General features: G+C 47.2%; 1 protein-coding gene across 1 annotated transcript; it reads left to right on the forward strand.

Moving 5' to 3' along the window:
- The first annotated feature begins 707 nt into the window (after positions 1-707).
- LOC135907366 (uncharacterized) lies at positions 708-21012 on the forward strand. Its single transcript, XM_070526683.1, has 9 exons — positions 708-845; positions 3083-3340; positions 4945-5348; positions 8780-8908; positions 11357-11576; positions 12936-13115; positions 15659-15847; positions 17984-18221; positions 20666-21012. The coding sequence occupies exons 1-9, from the start codon at positions 819-821 to the stop codon at positions 20956-20958; spliced, it is 1938 nt and encodes a 645-aa protein (XP_070382784.1). The 5' UTR covers positions 708-818; the 3' UTR covers positions 20959-21012.
- Positions 21013-22363: the final 1351 nt, after the last annotated feature.

A 22363-nucleotide genomic window follows, 5' to 3' on the forward strand; every position in this document is an offset into this window, starting at 1 on the left:
TTTACCATGTCTTTGTGGTTCAAGAGGCTGACAGGCTGTCCAGGAGTTTCGTACTTAGACAAACTGAATGCCTCGTTAAACTTGCACCTATTGTCATGCTTTTGTGTACTTTTCAATTAAACATTGTTGATTCTTACTGCTGTTGCTTCACCCATATTAACAAGTATTTTCAGCTTTCACAGGCGTTTGCGCTATAGCAGTCGTGAAAAATACACGTTTAACTATAGCATGGAATAATCGACTGATTTTTTGGCTTAAATCCTACAGTGGGTACAAACCTCATGTTCGCTGGAGAGCAACTACGACAACACTCCGCTGTCGATGCGGATAGGCTTTGGTGGAGAAGGAAATAACCTTCTGTGCAAGCCTTATTTTATCTTCCTTTTAGAGCAACTCAGGCTGCGTGTAACGGAAAAGAGAAAACATGCAAGCATGAAAAGATGACAGGATAAGCGACATACCGTCATCCTTTTTCTCATTGTTAACAATAGGTCGCATTATTCTCACAATCTAACGTCTTCGTCGAAATTGGCATGACCATTTTTCAAGAACTAAAAATAACTTATAATCACGATTGTTTAAATATAGTAAGTACTGACCAATAAGTTACCAGGAAGCAAGGACATAACACGATGTTTCCATTGCGAACCATGGCCAATCCCCCTCATGGACACGTGCCATAAGTTGAAGGAAGAAGAGGAGGAAGAGCAAGGCTGCCTGTCCTGCTCGCTCAGTGTCCAGACATCGTTTTAAAACGCTGCTTTTCTGCAAGGATACCATCGTTCCGTCAAGACTGGTGACACAACCGCGCGGCCAGTATGGAGGATACAAGCCAGATGTCACAGGTGATAAGCCTTTCTGTGGTCATTCTGAGGTTTATTCACAGATGATGTCGTAGCTGAAGAGCGACGGCGAGACGCGATCATGACGCCAGTTGAATGACCAGCGTTGTAGGTGACGACAGTGTAGTAGTGAATGTGGCGTAAGCCAGGGAATAGGAGAGCGACGCTGAATCACGGTATTGTTTACGCTCGTTACGAGGAGTTAGTAATTTCGTCGAAACAACGTGGTCGGATGACACTGATACAAGGCTAAAGACGTAAGGAAAAAGCAAAGGACAAAAGCGGTTTCTGCGAAATATAAGAAGTTATTCATAACTGTCAAGCATTTAATGTCGCTCTAAAATTATCATTAAGTGCTACCTGCAGACATTTGTGGATGTTATTCTCTAAATTAAAATTACTTATATACAGAAAACGCTCTTAAATTAAAGTAATGGCGATGTCAGGGACATCAATGGATCGGCCCACTCACATTTGAGAAGAAATTAACTGGCCTTGACTTTTTGAGCTATTTAGTAATCTTTATTTTCGTATGTTTGCCAAACGATTTATACAGTTACGGTTTTGAAGAGCCACTTACGACTCTAAGTTGATCTGTTTTTTTCTGCAGAACTAGTGACGAATGCTCCTTAGGAAAGTTAGGTAACGAACTAAATTTGTGAGATATTGTGCCCGTTAGCTGGTACGCATTATTTCAGAGAGCGAATGAACGCACTGGCACTTGTGTCGTCACCTTTCTTTGTTCAACGCAACTGTCGTCACTGTTCGTGGTGCCAATGTGTCTTTTCTTGCTCCGAAGTATGGATAACTTGGCTCACTGTTAGAGAGAATACGTTAACCTATAGAGCAATTGTGTTTTTTTTTTTAGCTCTCGTAAGCCTACGATCGCACGGCATTACGGAAGATGATTCGTGGTTGGAGTGAAATTTTCACCTCTGTAGTAACTCGACGTATCTTCAGCTCGCAATGGCATGCTAAAGCGACACCAAATCGAGAGCCGTACTTTAGGGCGTTCCCTTTATAAGCAAACCGCACTGTAGCGAAGCATAACAAAGCGGCTTACTTCCCTAACAATGTCGCACCAGGTTACAATTGCGCACGTCTTTGCAACACTCTCTATAGAGTATGAACTGCTTCGTGGACAAATGCCCAGGGACGCGAATTATACGCTTGTGCAATATTAGACGCAGAACCTGAAGGGGAGTCATTTCCATCCGGTCGCTGCAGAGCGCTCTAACTCGTCCCTTGCGTAGTGAAGGTATCGACTTTGGCAGTGTTGGTACCATGAGGTAACATAGGAAGGTCCGTTGGCTAGTTGCCTACTGTTAAGTTCACGTACCACGTGACACCTGCGGTTAAAAAGATGTTCCACATCCGCCACCGCGGCCTTGAGTGGCACTGGCTGGCACTCGTGCTTACCCGCTAATCTTTACGCATGCACAAATACCCAAGCTAGTTCAGGGCAGGATGGCCGCTGTGGTAGATGAATAGGTAAAGCGCGTAAAGACGTGCGGTCAGCTATAGTTTGCGGCAAGGTTTCACACTTTTGTTTGCTTGTTCCTTTTACAGCAAGCTGCTGTTCGAACTTCCGCAACGGCTTTCATTCGGCGATGCAGGCCGGCGCGCGACGACGTGGTCGATATCAAAAGTAAATGCAACGCGACGTGTTTCGGAGCCCTGAATTTGTTTCGTAACATAACCATGGATGATTATAAAGTTTACCTTGCGTAAGTCTCGCTCGAATCGACAACTTGCATGCGCGAGTTTTTAAAAACTGGTAGTTAATGGTTTTGGTTTCTCCCGTCACGTTATCCCCCCTCCGCGTTGAGTGACAGCTGGGAGTTTGCGCGATTGAGGCATGAAAGCTTAAGTTGTGGTGTAGCAGTGCATCGTGAAAGCTATCACTAGTAACGAACGCAGTTGCTGCTGCGTGCGAGCGACGCTGAGAGGTAATAAGAGACAAGCCCATACTAATACTGAAGGGTTTCGGAACTCGCTTATGACGTTTCGCTGTCTTTGACGTGCGAGTTGTCAGATTGGCATATATATGTGAAAGATTTTTTTCCCGCCATTTCTATTAGGCACAACAATTAACTTCCCCTGAACTTCCTCTGGCTTCATTGTCGGTTTTATTTCTATGGTTGCGGGTAACGAGAAACTGAGCTCGTCAAATCCTCATATCTGTCTGGCCGTAAGCAGGTGGCAATCTAAACTCGAACTCGATCCTGGCACTCACGCAGTTATCCGAGATGTCGTCAGTTTCAACGGCCGCCCCCAGCGATCGCACGGCGCAACGCGAGCAGAAGCGGATGATCGTGCGTGCTGGCATAGTCATCATCATCCTGCTGCTCATCATAGACGCCATACTGCTGTACCTGTGGCTGACGGCAGAACCGAAGGTCATCTACAAGAAGGTCACCAGAGTAGACTCCAGCAGGCGCCTGTTTCAGCCATCTCACCTTGAGCCGAGGGACACTGACGACACTCTGCTGCTCCTGGTAAGTGTGCTGGACTCGCATTCATTGCGCCTGCTGCTTCGACTTCGAGCCTTACGCTATTGCTACGTGGGTCTAGGAAATTCCCCCAGGCCTGTGCAAACGCTGAGCAAACATATCCCAGAAAACGAAGAGCATCTTGTTTTCGCACCACTTCCATCACAAGTTTGCTGCTTCTCCATTTCCTAATTTTCAAACGAAAGCGGGCGTTAACGTAATCAAGCATGCGCTAGGGGTGGGCAGGTGAGCGCGCGCTTCCTCCTCTAGCCAGGCAGTGGCTGCGCTTGACTGCTCACGTAGATGAGCGCATACGCGGCCCGCAGGCCATATTATGAAGTTAATCGGCGGCGTGTACAAAGCTTAAGGGCGAGTAGATATAGCTGTTGCCTTCGCGTTCACTGTCTTCTCGTGCCCCTATAGTCGGGAAGGTCACGTGATCTCAAGTGTCCGAGAAGCGAGGGGCAGCACGAAGTATTCGCGCCCCCTCCCCCCCTCCCCGGCTCCTTGTCGCCGTTCTTCACCATGCCACCATAGGGACAACAATACGGTGTTATCCAGCGAGATCTGTTCGTGTTTGTCTGAGCGTGCGTGGAACCTGGCTTCTCAATTTAATGAATGAGCCAATGTTTGCGCTGTTTATGCGGTCGATAAAACTACGAACCTATACTTCGTGCAGTTGTCCAATGCCTTGCTATCGCTATAATTGCTTGACCTTTCGGGCAAACCTGCGACTTTTATATGTTAGCACGGGCGAAGATCTCGCTCAAGGTCACACAAACGGCCATACACCGAGTACACCAAACCGCACTGAGCGTGGAACAGCTAAAGAAAGCTACAGCTTTAAATGTTTCCTCCGCGAAGAGCACAGCGCTCTTTGCCTTCCTTCTACGTCACCCGCGCGCTGATGGTTCATGGTCACCCTTATTCGCCGGACTCTTTATTACACATTGGCTTTGGTACTGCTCCCTGCTACATTGCTCTGAACTCCAGATGTGCGACCCACACACTAAGCGGGCATAAGCCTCCGATATCTTCGCTTGGGACTACTGTGTCATGGGTCGCGCTGGGCATTTATGAGGCCATATTCGAAGTCCTACGAAAATTTGAGGTATACCTATGAGCCGCGGCACCAGTTCCAGGACAAAACTTGTTTGATTAGAATATATATATATATATTGTAGCGAGATATAAGCTATTCTTTGTCATCTGTACATGATCATCATCATGTGGGGCTCATATGGGGTTCTTCATCATCGCTTGTGGGGCTGGCTCTCGAGTGTGCTCCTTGCTGTGGGCGTGGTCGGTTCGCCTAACCTTTTGACGCGGAATAAAAGCCGTGATTACTGCTGCGTCACAATATGTATATATATATATATATATATATATATATATATATATATATATATATATATATATATATATATATATATATATATATATATATATATATGTGTGTGTGTGTCTGTGTGTGTGTGTGTGTGTCGTATTTCTCTCTGCGCCCCCTATACCTGGACAGCATGGTGGCACGCCACTGCCATTAGCATTTCGTCTTTGACCCAACTGTTTTTTAAAATTGCACTTCACTGTACAAGGGGTGCTAAACGCAGGAAGAGCTGTCGTTCCCTAGCATGGACACCGCCTCCGACCGCCGCCACAGGCAGAGCATGTGTAACTCCTCAGGCTGCCTGTGGCTCCAGGGGTACCTCAGAGGACGCAACAGCGGCTTGGGCCACATCCATAGCCAGAGCCAGAGGGGCGGCCGACCGGGTCCCTGCGACGACTTCCATGAGCACGTGTGCGGCTCGAGCCGCCACTCACTTTACAGGGATGGCGTCGCGCGTCTCATGCTCGCCGTCGCGGAACGGGTCACGGAAAGGCTGCGCGTAGTCCCCGGAAGCGGAAGTCGACGAGCGGAAGCCGCCGGCACTGGGGACCCGGATGAGGATCATGCGATAGTCCTAGAGCGGTGCCTGCAAGGTGGAGCAGTGATCACCAAGGAAAACATTACGAGGTGCGTTTTTAGTACTACTGCTATTACTACTATTGCTACTACTACTACTATTACGAATAATGATAACAATAATAAAGCTTGTAAATTTCGTTTTCATATAGACAAATAGTTAGGGGGAGTGGGCCCCAGTTGTAGGGGCGTACCTGACAGTATATAGAGCACCAAAAGGCTTAGTTTCAAAAAGAGGAACACATCATTACACTAAATATATGCAAATAGAACGCTATACAAGTAGTTCTGGGTCTTCATATATTTTTCATCAATGTAAATAAATACACTCTTAGAAGATATGGATAATGGATGACGGAATATTAGGGTGTAAGAGCATATATGCGGCAATATTTGAACTCTAACAGTATCTTTACTCGTTGGCACGCACTACACGTATTTGTGGGCTAAGCAATCAAGTGTATTTATTTATGCGTTAGCAGCGCCAAGGTACTTAATGTTCTTTCTGAGGTCTGTCTGTCTGTCTGTCACTAACCATTTGCTCGCCGACCTGGGTCACTGCGTAGACCATGGTCGAATGCTTAGCGCATAGGGACGCTGTGCTGAAAGAACAGGGTTCTAAATCAACCATCGGACCAACTTGGGTCACTGAGCATGTGGCAACGTGTACATATGTGCTGCTCTTCAACGGACCTCTTTGACGCCGACATGTTTGTCTGTAGACGCGGAACTTCGCAGCTGCCGTTGTTCAACGAAACTTCTTAACGCCGACTTGAAGCACTATGTGCCACTCAGCCTGTGCTGGTCTTCAATGAATTTCATTGATGCCAACTTGAGTGACTGGGTATGTGGCAGTTGGTTCGTGCCACTTTTCAATGAATTTCCTTGATGCCAACTTGAGTGACTGTGTATGTGGCAATTGGTGCGTGCCAGTTTTCAATGAATTTCCTTGATGCCAACTTGAGTGACTGGGTATGTGGCAGTTGGTATGGTATGGTAACTTGAGTGACTGGGTATGTGACAGTTGGTGCATGTCCCTTTTCAATGAATTTCCTTGATGCCAGTTTGAGTGACTGGATATGTGGCAGTTGGTGCGTGCCACTCTTCAATGAACGTCTGTGACGCCAACTTGTGTAACTAGGTGTGTACCACTGGCGATGTACCCCTCCACAATTACAAAAACATATGCATCCTAAATTTAGCCAACATTGAGCGCAAACAAGTTCACGTGCCAAGAGGTCCTCAAGGACAGGAAACCGACGTATCGACAGGCTACGCCACTAATGCACTGCCTATGTGCCGCTCTTCAATGAAACCTCTCAACAGCTCGGGCCACTGAGTATGCGCTAGTAAGCACGTGGAAAGCGGGCGAACAATCAATGAAACCTCTCAACAGCTTGGGCCACTGAGTATGCGCTAGTAAGCATGTGGAAAGCGGGGGAACAATGCTCAGTGTTTGCAGGCACCGGCGCGCCACGCTTCCAGTCTCGGAGGCCATGCGCGGTTATTGACAGCGTCACTAGATGGTGCAGCGTGTCCAGAAAGAGGCGCGAGAGAGGAGCACGGTTGCAGCATTGCGCGGTTCTCGGCGTTCACGCGTGCCGGCGCTCGATGCATTTCGGAGGTCAAGCGCAGTCTTCGCGACGGCGCCGCTAGGTGCCGCTAAGTGTTCTTAAGGGAGCGCAAAAGAGTCTCGCCGCAGCACGCATCTCATGCCTAACTTGTTTTGACGGTGGCAATGCGTTGCGTCGCCGTGTTGATTAAATGCAAAACGCATTGCCGTCAGCAGTCATCGTGAGGTTAGTTCTGCCATCAAGGCAGAAAGCTGGGCTAGTTGGTGCGTCATCATTATTCAAAACACTAGCGCAAAATAGCAGGGACAAAGACAGAGAAGACGACAGGATTAGCGCTCGTCCTGTCGTCTTCTCTGTCTTTGTCCCTGCTATTTCGCGCTAGTCTTTCGAATAGTTCTGCCAAAATATTCTAATCAGAAATTGCTCGGAGCTTGCAATGTAAGTGGACGGAAAGTGCAACAACCTGTGCCCCTACATTCGAACTGAAGCATACAATAACCTTTGGTTATGCTGTGCAATCAAGAAATAAAATAGTTACTGACACTTTTGTTTAATGAATGAATCTATAAAACTACCTTTACAGCATAAGCCGTCTAACTGCTTCTCAGGAAGAATTCTTAGCCTCACATGTGGTGGCCCTTTCAACTTATTTGATATTCTAAATCAAGGGGCGGCAGGAAGCATTGTTTAGCCATGGATTGCCTATAAATCCACAGCTCCAGCTCACGCTACCACTGCACTGCATGTGTCGCGCAGGCCTGTGACTTTTTTCAACGCAAGTGTAAGTGTACCGCGCCTACATTGTACAGCAGCAACGTTTATTAAAGGGACGCTAAAAAGAAAAAAAATAACCTCTGTATCAGTGAGTTGCTCATCCACAATACAAAAAACACCCCTCCTAACCACGAGGAGATGTTTGCTAAGCGAGGAAAACGTGAAACAAAACACACGAAAAACAGGTGGCGACGCCACCTTGAAGTTCCCACACCAGTTCGTTGTGACGTCATGTATTTCGACAGTGTCTTCTAGGGCCCAGTTAATTGCTTAGCAGTAAATATCGACTAGAACGGAGCCAAAGACTTAAAACGGCAAGTTCCACCGAGGTGTAATGGGTTAACGCAGCCAAAATACGAAAGAAAACATTGAAATCCATGGCGTATCACTGACCTACCGGCGCTAGGCTTACTAAATTTAAAAAAAAATGAAGCATTGAGCTTTATTTTCGCTTCTGATCATCGACCCATTACCATGTATTTAATGACCACAGAGAGCCAAAGAATACTTTACCAGTATAAATTGACGTATCGCTTTAAATCGTTCATTAACCCTCAATAAGAGAAGTAGAACGAGCTGTCAGAATCAGTAGTTAATTAGAGCGATCCATAAAAACGGAGACAGGTACTGACAACCTATTACCAAAAATAATTGTTTTACCGCTTGCCAATCGCCACTCAGCCTTATCTTCGCAATGCCTCCAACGACCATACAATTGCCGCCCTTACATTTCTCTGCATACTTTTTGTGTGCTTTGTTTTATGAATACTGTGATTGCTGGTGTGCGTGCATCCCCGTTAAGAAATACCCCCCAATGGTGCTTTTAGGGACAATAAATGATTATGACAGCCATGATGATGATGATGAATAATGTCTGGGTGACAATATTTTCTCTATGTGCCATTCATAACGCATTGCGTAGTTTCAACAATGGTTAATTCGTGAAGTTAACCAAAACATTCCGGTCGAGAGGAATATGCCCCATACTACGTTTCTTAATGGGGAAGAACGTGTTCACGAGGAAATCAATTAACTAGCGACCGAACAACGCTCGTATGAGAGTGAAAATACCAGGAATGAAATGACCACGAATAAAAGATGAGTGAACGAAAACAATAAATGTCCCATTCGCAGTGCCTGTGGGAAAACACGGGGCGAAGACTGCCCACCGTCATTTCCCGATGCGACTCTGGGGATCACCGAGCGCTTCTTCCGAGCCAACAGCAGCGCCAGCATCGACGACTTCGCTGCTTTCGTACAAAGGTGACCGCATTCTGCAAACTCCCGTTTGCCTGTCTTCGCGGCTACTGCGTGTAAATACCAAGCAAGGTGCGCGATCCCTGCGCGCTGTTTACCGGGTACGAGGCTGCTTAGCAACGGGTCCTGTGACGAGCGGATCGGGAAGTCCACGAACCTATTTCTGACAGTGAGTGGGCGGTCGAGCGTGTGACCATCAAAGCGAAGTTTTCTCGAGCTCTTCCTTTATCTTTCCCGCCGCTTCTGCTGCAGCTTCTCGTCGATAAGCGAGCTCACATGTCGGAAAGCGATGCCCTCCGTATTTCCCTTGCGTGCGTGCTGACAGCTGGCCTTGTTTTGTACGGAAGTAGGCAGTATTACAACAAATGGTAACTAAATATCCTGGCTGCAACTACTGTACGTGAACAAGAGCGGAATGGTTTTGATTAAAGCAAACCTATATCTGCCTTATTTCCCAAGGCCTGGAGCATTTGTTTGGTCGATGTCTTACCTAGGAAATCGTACTTCTTTTTTTTTTTACTACTGTGCTATCTCGAGGAGGACTGCCTGCTGTGGTCGGCGCACTGAGCCTATAGAGACAGTGTCATAGCAACAGCAAAGTAAGCCGATCGCGGAGGCAGTCTATTGCACGGACACGTGAATCACGCGGCTTACGCGGTGTGGATCCCCACGCCTTGCCGTCTTCGTTGGTAGGCAAGAATTTTATGTGGTTCGAAACGAGGTGCAGAATATGTTGAATTGGGATGTGTTGATTTAGGCGCCTCACGAAAGCTTCGATTCTCGGATTCCGACATGCTGGTTGGATTTGCGCAATACGTTTCGTAGTTAAAGCACATAAGGAAGAGATGTTAGTAATATGCACTTGAATCGTTAACCTTTGGCTGGTTAGTATCGATATCGAAAGTCCGCTATACTAACTACGCAGATATGAGGTAGCCTAGATAGGGGCACACAGCATTAGCCAGGTAGCTTTCCTATGACACAATGTAAATATCATGGCAAAACATATAATCAGAATTGAGGATGTAGAATAAGCACGTACACCAGTATACATCATACGCAAGTAAAGCGTACGCTTTAGTGTAGCCTACCGTCTGCTTCTTTCACCATGCGTGTGCTTTTTGCGCTATTGTGCACGAGTAAAGTAACCCAATATACATATGAATAAAGGGAACAAGAAAATGACAACAGCTTAATTATTTTAAATTCGCTGCCTGATTCACATCCATCCATAGGCTATTATACAAGAGAACTCATACTCTCCCGTTTTAACTCCATGCATGGTATACCTTCTCCAATGGGGGAGTACAAGCACTCTAGAAGACGGACTTAAAGCCAAGCAAGCAGTTACTCCCTCAAAAGGGCGCGAAAAGCGTGGAGTCGTGAGAGAGAGGCAGGCTTAATTAAGACGGCTGTACCCTTAGAGAGTACGGAAACCGCAGACTGAGGTCAAAACGGAAACGCCAATGCGCAAGCGGGAAAGGAAGAGGTCGGCAGAGATAAGTGCAACTCCGCCCCCATTTTGGTGCACAGGCTAAAAGGGAACCAGCGCGGGCCAGGACACACGACGGCACTTTGTGTGCAGCAAAAATGTGCCGATGCCGCATGGTAGCGAGGCACTCAAAATGGCATGACATTTGGACGATAAAAATGCGTTCTCGTGTATAAGCATTTCCTTTTGTGCGTTGCGTCCAGCCAAAACACAGTTACATGGCCATGCGCGTCGCAAGAAGCGCGTGCTTTCCTATTTATACACTCGGTGACCCCTCAAGTAAGGTGAATTGATGGGGCAAGCAATCTCCTGCAGGCGGCGCCAGGTGCGCTGACAACGTTCCGATCATCATAAGAAGTTATCGCTCTTTAGCGCCTTATCTGTCCTCAGCGTACCACCATTATCGACGGTTACCAACCGTACTCCGGCGTGGCTGCACATGGCGCGACCGCGCGTGCTCCTATTTTGAAATGGATCTGCAATGGGGACACAGTGCGGCGAATGTTGATAGCATCGTGCGCGCTGTGTTCTCGCCACTTTGCTCGCGTTGAAGCGAGAGCCAGCACGAAGGTCAATTGAAAGCGATTGTCTTACGTGACGACGGACGGAGGAACGGACAAACAGACTTTTTGCTCATTCGGTAGGCGTAGAAATGCTAACGCATTTAAGAACAGGCCTCCGCAATCAGGAGGCCGTATATAATCAAAGCTAACGTTACTTAGACATTTTGCTGTTGTGCGCCAAACGACTAGATGAGGGCGAATTTCGGCAATCGTTCTGCAAGATCGAATAGTGTTGTCATAGAGGTATGCAATGACGCACCGACTGCAGAAAGAAACCACAGCACCTGCCGTAGCAAAACAGTATGAATGCCGAGCAGCTCTGACATGACCCTTTTGCGAAACATAAACAGGCCTATATTGGACTGGCTAACAACCGGCTGTGTTTTCTGCTTTCTGCAGCCTTGCGCCGAACCTGAGCAGCGGAGGCCACTTAAACTCTAGCCAGGTCGGCTTGGTCAAGCCATTCCCCAGGCGGTGGATCTCCACAACGTGCCGATGGATTGAGCTGTCAGCGCGTTGTCATCTGGAGCGGAGTTTGCAGTCCAGGGGCTCTGTGGGTCTCGCGCTTTACCAGCAGATGTGGAAGCTGCTTTACTTCGCACCTTTCTTGGGTAGCCAGGTGAGTGCTTACTCGGCATGGTAAATGAGTTGCCACGGGCGGTCTGAAGCTGAGCACGCGGCCGCAGGTTCAATACCTGGTTTCGATGGCCGCGTTTCGATGGGGTCGAAGTACAATAACTGGTTCCGTGCTTAGTTTACAAGGGTGGCGGCTTCGGCTAGCTGGTATTTCGACACGTTTCGTATTTCACAACGTTACCGGCGTCAAATCCACGAATAAATAAATAAATAAATAAATAAATAAATAAATAAATAAATAAATAAATAAATAAATAAATAAATAAATGTTCAAAACACGCTGGCAGCATGTTTCAGCAACCCTTTAAGGGGTCAAGACATTGCTTTCTGGTTCTGCGCTTGTTGATCGGAGCTATGGTCGTGTGGTTGAGCTCCATTATTGCCTGTTGGACGTCACAGACTGAATATAAACTTGACGGGCTAGCCTGACAGGCTGCGGGCACTATTTTCCAGGGGGATGCAGTACGTTAGCCGCGTATCGCTTTAATGACGCGCAAGAGAGGCTAGCAGTCCACGTGGATTGTAGAGCACCCTGACGCATCAGACACAAATCGTAGTCCGAAGCAATCAAAGTAAGAACAGCGACGACTCTTAGTAATAACAAAGGAAGCCTTGCCTGGGAGCCATGCAGTGCAGTTACTCCACCAAACCATCTATTAAACCACGGGACATTACGGGCGTGGACATTGAAGCTTGGTAATGCCTGCATAATCATATTTGCGTAGTCAATAACTAAAATGTTACATCAGACCCAAGCATAGTTTCCATGAGAAATTGCTGGCGCTTAGAAAGAAAAAGGATTACTTCAGATGATCAAAAGAACAATTGTGGAGGAACGACGCTAGTCACCAAGTATAACCCCAGATCGTTGTTCCTGAGGTACTCGACATTATTTTGAGATGCTTTTTGGAATCTGACGTGTTCGCTGGATTATCAAACAATTCACTCCTGCCGGAATCAATGTTCTTCTTTCTTCCTGACTACTACCGTTCTGTTTTCCCTTGTCATAGATGCACGTGATTGTGACAGTGCATAGAAAAAAAGACGTATTTTGAGAGGGCCGCATTATTTGCTCACCAATGAAGGTATAGAGCTTAGTCATAATGTCAGAAACTTTCCAGATTAATTGACCTTTGCTACTTGCTTACCAGAGTGCTTGTGGTCCTGTCCTCCTTTGGTCTTCTGAAGTGCTTCTTTCTATACGCGTTCATGATGTCTGAAGTGTCAAATTTCTAACGAGCCCAGCTTTCCGCCTTAACATAGTCAAGTTTAATATACGCCTATGAAGTTTCTTGAAGTTGAACAGCCGGCCATCTTGTATGAACGCTATATTGCAACGCAGGCTCGTCCACTGGTAAAGGCAGCCTACCAGGAACCCCCCGATCCTCAGCTGCAAGCTTGTGTCCGCTTCATTAACGACGCGTTTCGGCAAAAGACCACCCAGGCTGCCAAGGCGACGCTGTTGGAGGCTGTCGATGGCTTACACGACACCGTCGCCCATTTCGTATGGGAGACCCGCCAGGCAAGTGGGCGCGGAACAGTTGCCGTCACTAATAATCATCGCTATCACCACGTCGGTAGGTTTCTGGTCACAAATGGAGCACGAAAACACACGAACGCGAGTTCTCGTAGCGCATTTGAGGGCGGAAACTCATCGATGACCAACCCACGAAAACCCCACAAAAACCCTACAGTAACCAAGTCGGCCATACCAGTGTAGCCCGCATCAGCCGAATTTAGGTACGCTCGCGAGAAGCAGGCTTAGTTTAAAGGTCTCTCAAACTCGCCTGCTTAAGACTCCAAGGTATTGATCCATTGCTTTCTTCAAGTTTTTAATCAATGAACGCCAGGTTAAACGGACATCGCGCGGACACAGCTTAAAAAGCTCTCCAAAGCCGCCGCCGAGCATTTCAACCAACGAAGTCAGAACTTTGGTTAACCTGAACTTTACATCTTACAGTCAAATTTCCGCTCTGAACGAGAAAGAAAATACAGAGAATCATACCTTATCCATAAGTTCAACGCATTGCAACCAATAGGCATCAATATTTCAAAGTGGTCTCCAGAATCTATTCGATATGCTGAATTTCAAGCTATAGGTAACAACACTTAGTTATTTGCATTTGGTTGCTTAGTGACTCTTTCTCCCCTTGTTTTCTTTTATATATTTATTCCATTTCAGTAATTTTTTTTTCACGACGACTGTTTTCTGCCACTCCTTTTATTATCTCTTACAGAGACATGATAGCCCACGACCTTCAGCGATGTAGATAATAGAGGGGTGCTATGCACGTGGCCGTTGACACGTCGGGTGACATACGGCCGCGTCTCCAGCCGTGTCCACAGCACCCTTTTATTTTCAATTCTACACGCTCGCAACTAACACACCTTCAGTCGTTCCCTTACCCCCTCTCCCGTTTAGAAGAATCCTACCTATATATACTGTGCCAAGGAAAGCATATGTTGCCTTGAAAAAGTCCAATTGTCGAAGCGTTGGCGCCCGCTCTTATCTTGTTTTCGTTTTGCTCATCATCTTGATTTTCCATTTCCCGCCTTCCTCGTGTTTTTCCTGGATTTCTCTAAGTTTGTAACTTTAAGCCAATAAATTAGTTAAACGATCAATGCATCAAGTGGCTTTAGTTTAAACAATTTCGTTGAGGGATATCCAGGCGAAGTATAGCCAATGGAAGCTTGAAAGTGCCGTGGGCCTTTCAATACAGCAGCATTAAAATAAATTGATCTTTGTTTCATTCTTCACAGATATGGTCACATGAAATGTCAAGGTTAAAGAATAACTACCTGACAATAAGTGTCAGTATCCTACTCTACACAACCAAGCACGGTAGTATGTAAAGTAATATAAGGAGACATGCACTTTGCCTAACTGTGTGACCTTTCATCATAATCGCAAGCGCAACCTATCAAATAAGCATGCCAGAACAAAGAAAGCATTATCTTGCAGCATATGATAGTATCAAAACGCAAACAGAAGGAAGGAGAGCTTAGTACTTAAGTCATAAAAGTACTGACACATTTTCCTTCGAAGAGGATAACTCATGGCGATGCAACCGTGATTGTACTTGACTAAAACCAATTTCGTTGTCTTAAATGAACATAGTAAATTAATGTGTTTCGTAGTGTGAGTGCCGACTTAACTGCGGAGAGCAGAGCACGCGGCTTGAAAGACATCCTGTACCTCCTAGCAATAACAGATGGGCTTGCCTCAATCATTGCTTCGTCGATTGCTTGCCATTTCGTTAGCTATATTCCGTTGACTCCGAAACCAGCAGGCCTTGCACCCCACATAATTTCAGAGGCCATGCTTTTCTCACGCGTGCTTTATCACGTTCCCGCGGGCAGTCGTTGGAGGTACATGGTGTTGACAGATCTGGCGCTTATCCTGTAAGCCTACAGTGCATTGTCGCCTGCCTTTTTTTTTCTCCGTCTCACTGAAGGGAAACTAACGATAAATATCACGTTGACGTTAACTGGTAAATTACGCGTCTTGAATAGCAATATGGTGAGTCTTATACGAAAACGTAGGCTCGTTAAGCCAAGACAAGACGCAAAAAACGAAAACAAGAAAACATTGGGGGCGACAACACTCTGAATCTATTAGCACCAGGAGCCGTCCGCTCAGATATACATACTAGCTATACGTGAATTTTGACAGCTTCAAGTGGAAGCATTTTCTTTATATGCCTTAGGGACAGCGTATTTAGCACTTGCACCTCCTCCATGATTGTGAAACGGGACGCACACATTGCTTTCAAGAGGCCGTAGTGGCTAAACGCGCATGCGCCGCATAAGATGTTTAATTAGGACTAAATTTCCAACGGAAAGCTTACTTGTCACATAGTAACACCTTCAGGTCAGAATCCGCGCACTGCGAATAACCGCTGCTTAAAAATGAATTCAGTGTTCCGTCTCATATCGCTCACAGCTCTCTGCAGGTTACGCTCTCCCGCAGTTTACCGCAGTAAGAACGTAAGAACGTTCCGAAAGGAGGAGTAGTCCCGCAAATGTATATATACATAGATATATAACGCTCGTGTACTGTTACAGGTGTTACGAGCTTTGGTGCCGGAGTGGATGGCGAAAGCAGCTGACAACTGGACCACTGGCGTCAGCGATGACGTCAAGGAAAGGCGCGTCGCTCGGGAACTAGCGGCTCAGCAGCTGGTCGCTATCGATGCCCTGGTGGACGCCAGCTCCGATAAAGCGCGGCCCGACGCCGGCCTCTTCTCCTGGCAGGCAAGTGTGCATGGCCGCTGGCGGATCCATGCAATTTTGTACGGCGCGTGTCTCAGACTGTAAAGAATAGACTGCCCACCTTACAGTGCCATTGATATTTTATTGCGAGTGACGGTCCCTCGCGTTGTAGCCAACTGCTAAATAGCTGGACAGTTTCCTTTAGAACCCATCAGCATCGTTCTTTCATTTAGAAATATGTTGTTGTGGAGAAGCCGGCGACGAACTCCACTTTAATGCTGCGTTTTCGCATTGCGGCGCCATCCTTCCGCAGTGGTGGCTTCTATTGCTTAGCCGAATACGAAAACCGGCTTTTGATTTAGCCGATCTTCTGCCGATCAACGCTGGAATAAATCTACCTGCGCAGAATTGAGGTCGCGATCCATCCAGGAAGTTTTATCGTCAAGGCATGTCGCTTCTATAGATATCTGGAGTCTGTTGCTTCTGGTAGTGCAGGAGACAGCTTCAGACCGAGATGTAGTCGTCTTACTTCAGCTCTTGATCTTCACTAGAGTTCAATTATTTGGTTACTCTCAGGTCCGGAGTGGCGTCACAGAAGGAGCGGGTTTTACGGCTCCTAATTATATATCTGGATGACATTTGCGGAGCAACCATTCCCACGGTTATCTTTACTTAGTATGCTCATCAAGCAGAAACCAGAGGGCACAATAAGGCTAATAATAATCACCACGCAATCAGTTTCCGACTACCTGTCTTGACGGACACAGGACAGTCGCCGAACTTCAACTTCCGTTGAAGTTCGGCGACTGTCCTGTGTGCACGCTTTTCGTGTCCCGTCCTCAAAACGCGCCGCTATAACCAAGTTCCATTAAGCCAGCAACCAACTAGCCCATCTTAGGCTGTTGATTGCGATTACCAATCTGATGAAACGAAGAAAAAATGAATCTTCTTCGAAGCTGAAGGGGAAAAAAGGTACGACAAAATCAAGCATTCCCATGGCTGGATGAAGCGCTATATATCGGAGGACGACACCAGCTCCTGATTTGCCACTAGAGTTCTTAATATGTAAGTCTTTGCTGATGACCATGGTGCGTGCATGGGAGTGGAGTCTTGCAATCTCCTGGCGGCCGCTTACATTCGAGGGCAGCTTCCACCTCACATACTGAATAGCAGCAGCTAAACGGAGTGCTATTTCATTTCACTCTCCACACTTAGTCGTCACTAGCCCCCTTCCTGACTTCTCGCTTTCTACAGCTTCACGTGCTTTCGCCTTCAAGTGTGAACGCAAACTAAGCTAGCGCGTTCCACGATCCCCTTTTGTAGAGTAATATTTACACAATGGCACGAAGGGCTGACTCAGTCTCCCGCTGATTCTCACTTGTCTTCGCTGCAACAAATCACACCAGGAATAGCTAGGTTATGCCATTCTGGTGCGCAGCCGTGTTCGGTGGTATTGAGTCACGTGACACTCGCCTAGAGAGAATCAGCCATTCAGTCCGTCACGCGCATTCAGCTTAATCCAAGAAGCCAAGTTTCAAGGTGGGCGCAAGTCGGCAGAGCTTGGGTAGCTGGCACCATGAAGCACTGCGAATAGCACGTAGAACTCAAGAGAGTCAGACACGATGGGGAAGCCGAAAGAAATGAGACTTTGTGCACAAGCCTTCTGAACTCTACAGTAATAAAATGTTGAATTAGCGACGTAGTCATACAATCATTATTTCCGTATCGAAGTAGAACGTTTGTTTTAGTACTGTCTTTAGAAAATCTCCCATGTATAATTAGCGACCGCAACGGTGTTTGGCTCGTCACCACTGGCATTGTATCCAAGCGCTTCGGGCGCATGAACAACGGTCAGCGCCGAAATATCTTTGCGACGTTTTTGCGTTTTCTGAATAGCAATCCTGTTCTATCTTCTTATTAAATTCCCAGCAGCATGGTTTCAGCCTTCGGCTGATAACCTGCAACAACCAGTGGCGTAGCTAGGTCGTCTGGCACCCGGGGCCCGTAGGTCTTCTGTCACCCCCTCCAGGGGTGTAGGCGGCGGAAAGAGAGTTGTCTTCAGACGTATGACACCGCACCCCCCCACTGGCCCCTTGCACCCGGGGCCCACGGCCCCCCGGCCTCCCCTGTTGCTACACCACTGGCAACTACCACTCTTTAACGCTCTCGCTTCCTTAGGTGCGCTACTTGGAGGACCGCAAGGCCCTGGTCCTGCCGCTGGGCTTGCTGGGGCTCTTTCTGAACTCCATGTCCACCGTCGAACCCATCCTGGTCCCTGCTCTGGGTCGCGCCGTGCTGCGCGAGCTCATGCCAACGTCCCACGGGCCGTACTCCTGGCGACGTCGCAACGAGCAGCGACTCGAAGCGATTGTCGACTGCGTCGCTGCTGGGCTCGATGTCGCCGGTGCTGGACAGGGTGAGCCGTGCTTCATTTGAAGTAGTTGTAATATTAATGTGGTGGGTTGGACTCCCACCAGACGCCAGTGTCATTTTCTTCCGCTTTCATATACCTTTTTTCTTATTTAGGCTAATGAAGGTTCTTACAAGTTGACCCCTCATTCATGACTTATCTTATAGGCTTGATTGTGCTGCAGGTTCATACGGTTGTTTCCCTTTATCCTCAGCACTACAAAACACCATCATCATCCCGTTCTGTTTCGACTGCGGTATGAAGGCCCCTCACGTTTATTTCTAATTACCGCTGTTTTGCGCCAGCTGACACCAGCTTTCCTAATTTCCTAATTTCATCACTGCACCTCGTCTTGAGCCGGCTCTTTCACATTTACGATAGCCATAACCTACTTTTGCATGTAATACAATCTATGTGCGGAAAATTGACGACAAGATTTTAGTGTATATGATATGTGCATATTCTCGTACGTTCTCCTGCACATTGCCTTCCCTCTTAAATGCGACCTATAAAGTAATGGAGCAGGGCAGGCCATGTAACGCGTATGGCAGATAACCGGTGAACCATTAGAGTCGCAGAATGGGTGTCAAGAACGGGAAATGCAGCGAGGACGGCCGAAGATATAGTGGGGTGATGAAATTAGGAAATTGGGAAATTAGGTTGCGATTCGCAGCAGCCGCCGCGGTCAGACCTTCACTCATGCAGAGCTTTGCTTCCACACAGACGACGCGAGCTACGCTGGTGCCATCTCTTAGCCATCGTCACCGCCAAGCCCGTCGTTGCGCGGCACCGTGATTTTCTTCTCACGCTTTCGCCATACCTTCCTCCGCCGCTTTCCGTCTGATGGTTCCGCTCCACCCTCCTCCTCCGGTTTCCTCCTCGCGCTCTATTCACTATCGCCGTCTTTCATTCGCACTCTCATCATTTTGCTGTGCTTGCTCGCTTGGTTACGAGGCCGCCGAGGGACGACGCCGACTCTCACCGCAGGAATGGGCGCCTAAGAGCTGCGCTCTAAAAACAGGCGAAAAGATGCTTCCAATTCGTAACGTAAGCACTCAATAAAGTTGGATTCACATAACGGACGCCATCGCTGACGAATCAGTCGCGTCAAATATGACGTACACCAGATCCCTTTTCTACTAGCATTAACATCATCATCATCATCATCAGCCTGGTTACGCCCACTGCAGGGCAAAGGCCTCTCCCATACTTCTCCAACAACCCCGCTCATGTACTAATTGTGGCCATGCCGTGCCTGCAAACTTCTTAATCTCATCCGCCCACCAACTTTCTGCCGCCCCCTGCGACGCTTCCCTACCCTTGGGATCCAGCATTAACATGACAACGAAGAAAAATTGACGACGATGGCACACGACCTATGATAACCTTGCTCGCGCTCTACAATGCGTGAACGACGGCACAAGCTTGTCGGAACGATGAGAGCGTAGGCTACATACTTGCCATGCAACTAACAGCCAGCGTGACATACACATTTGTTGCGGCACATTTCAATTCAACAAGCAACATTAAATGAATTCAGTACAGTTGTGTCCAGACAACGGAGTTTTGCCTTCTGTAGTGAGGTAATTCTTGCTGAAAATCACAACAGTGATTTGACTTTCGGCCACATCGTGAAGCGCTTCACGGGGCCGAGAGAACCGAGCAGGGACCATGTGATGCGTCATCGGCAAGCTCAAATCGCGATTTGCTCCGTCCTGTTTAGTAGAAACCGATCTGAAGAAATCATTTGTCCCCGAGCTACCTTTGAGTCTGAGGACGACACGAGCGCTACGCTCTTCGGCAGTGTTCCGTCCTGTACTGTTTGGCCGCAATGTATGCCTACGGTTTGGTGCATTTATATTTTTGATTTCCCTTCGGCTTATAATTACACCCGTTTAATTTGGTCAATGTTATTCAGGATTGTAGTCTATTTACGGGCATCGACACGTTTTTTTAGACTTAATCTTGTGGCATTGATGTATTTGATTATCGTTGTGCTATGAATCAGACACGTGCTAATTGATCGCTAGGACTATGAAATATTCAATCAATCAATCAATCAATCAACTCACCAGTCAACCGACCAAACAGGAATGTTACTCTGGACACTGTCAAATTGCGTCACATTGTCAAATTCACCTGCGTATCAGCTCTCCTTCGTTGACGAGGTTGCTACGACCTGTTTTATTGGCTCAAAATGCCCACAAGGTGGGATTTGACTGTGCAGAATAGCGCACCAGATAGACTGATGACGATCGATGGTCGCTGAATGGAAGAAACAATCGATCAATCACTGAAACTAGGAACCACTCGATCAATCTTTGTTATTGTGGACAAGGCAATAGGGATGCGTTATACAACATATGTTAGACCTGACAAGCCTCTAGCTACCGTTTCTCTCACTGGAACGATGAGCGAACTTCAATAGACAAGCGCCCTGGCCACTGCAGATGCTCGAGCACTGGCCACGGATGTAACCCTGGAGTCCGGTGTGCTGGAGCCACTGCTCGCGCTGTACGACCGTCGCCTGCATCAAGATTTCAGGCGTGGCGTCCGCTTGCACCCGGACTACAGCAACGCCGAGCTGTTCTTCGTGCTATGGGCCCTCGGACACTGCGGTGAACAAAACGCAGCCATCTTGGTCAACGGGGCGCTGAGGAACTTTGCTCCTTTTTCGAGGGCTTTTCAGTGCGCTGTTAACCAAGCCATGTGGACTGGTCACAGGTGTCCGTTTTGGCACTAGAATGTTTGTTTATGCGGTTATTGTATTTGTTTGTCATTGAAGCATCAGACGGGCCGGATGGTTTCTTGTGAGAAGAAAGTGCGGGGTTGAACGCAGTGCGGCTGTAAGTCGAATACGCCGATATTAGACAGCGTCAGTACAAGTTATGGAAAACGAAAACGCATTGGAACGAACCGGCTTCATCATACTCAATCATCAGAAATAAATATCAGAAGTTTCATAAGCTAACAACACGGCGCGTAAGAAATGACCAGATCTCTCTATTTTCGCTGAAAGAGGCTTTCTTAGAACTCACCTGCGGTACATAGTGCAAACTTTGATGAGGCTCCGCATCACTTGCGGGACAAATCAGTGTTGTGTTTGCTAATTAACGAGTTTTCGCAATATAACCTTTCTGAGTTATGCACTTTACCGTACGCGTCCAAGTTGTGGAATGGAACGTGAGCGGAGTATTAATTCGAGCAGAAATTCTACGCGGGGCGCCAATATCAAGGAGTACGTAAATCTGTAATGAAATGCATCGTTTCCATTAAAATTTATTAGAACTTCTTTCTTCACAGGATTGCTCGGTGTTTCCTGATAAAATGTGTCTGAGCTGAGCCGTTGCTTATTTATTTGAAACGGAAAGTAGGTTTAATTATTCAATAAAAGGTTACCTCATGCGAGCTGGTGCCTGAAGTCTACAGCGCAACATAAAAGTCAAAGTTTACTGGACAGCAGTGCATAAAGACGCAGTTAAGTCGTCAGCCCTCTTTTGTTGTTGCATTTTTACTCACAAAAGCGCCCTCTCAGGGTAAGAACGGCAATTTATACAACGAAGAATTGCAACTTGTTAACATACGTTAGCTTAATATTCTTCTTTGGTGTCCCTTTGTTGTGACAAAAATACGTTGTCTTCTCATCCGTACAAGGTCCGTGCTTTTGTACCAAGGGGAGGAAGACGGCGAAACCGCGAGCTCGTGCTCAGCAAAAGAAAGTAGGCCAATTAACTGAAGGCAGGTATGTTCACAGTAAGATGACACGCAAACTGTCACACGCAGCATGCGCCAAACCAAAACCGTTAATCGCAGAACGGCAGCCAATTATTTAAGTTATAGGCCGTATGCGCCATAAATGTTCTTTATACGAATTTGGTTCGACCATTATATCATGCTACAGCTGTTTTCACCCCTGTCACGTTTCGTATTCGTCCCTTCTCGTAGTCCCTATATCAGTCAGGTTCTTCGCGGTTTCGCCTGCTTGGCGCTGTCTTAGGACACATCGACGGAAGTCATGCAAGCTTGTCCCGAGCGATGCCGCCAGATGCCGACGACGAATGGCCCGGGGGTTCTGCCGCAGGAACGTAGGTGGTGCATTTTCTATGTGACACAAAGAAACTGTCAAGAACCCAATTTAATAATTCTAT

This window comes from Dermacentor albipictus, chromosome 10, assembly GCF_038994185.2.
Source record: "Dermacentor albipictus isolate Rhodes 1998 colony chromosome 10, USDA_Dalb.pri_finalv2, whole genome shotgun sequence".
In the NCBI taxonomy this organism is placed as follows: domain Eukaryota; kingdom Metazoa; phylum Arthropoda; class Arachnida; order Ixodida; family Ixodidae; genus Dermacentor; species Dermacentor albipictus.

Bases quoted from the DNA above. Each gene is read 5' to 3' on its own strand.
- LOC135907366 (XM_070526683.1), top strand. From the start codon at position 819: ATGGAGGATACAAGCCAGATGTCACAG. The intron at 8,909-11,356 runs GTGACCGCATTC...TGCTTTCTGCAG, and splicing joins TTCGCTGCTTTCGTACAAAG to CCTTGCGCCGAACCTGAGCA. The intron at 13,116-15,658 runs GCAAGTGGGCGC...GTACTGTTACAG, and splicing joins TCGTATGGGAGACCCGCCAG to GTGTTACGAGCTTTGGTGCC.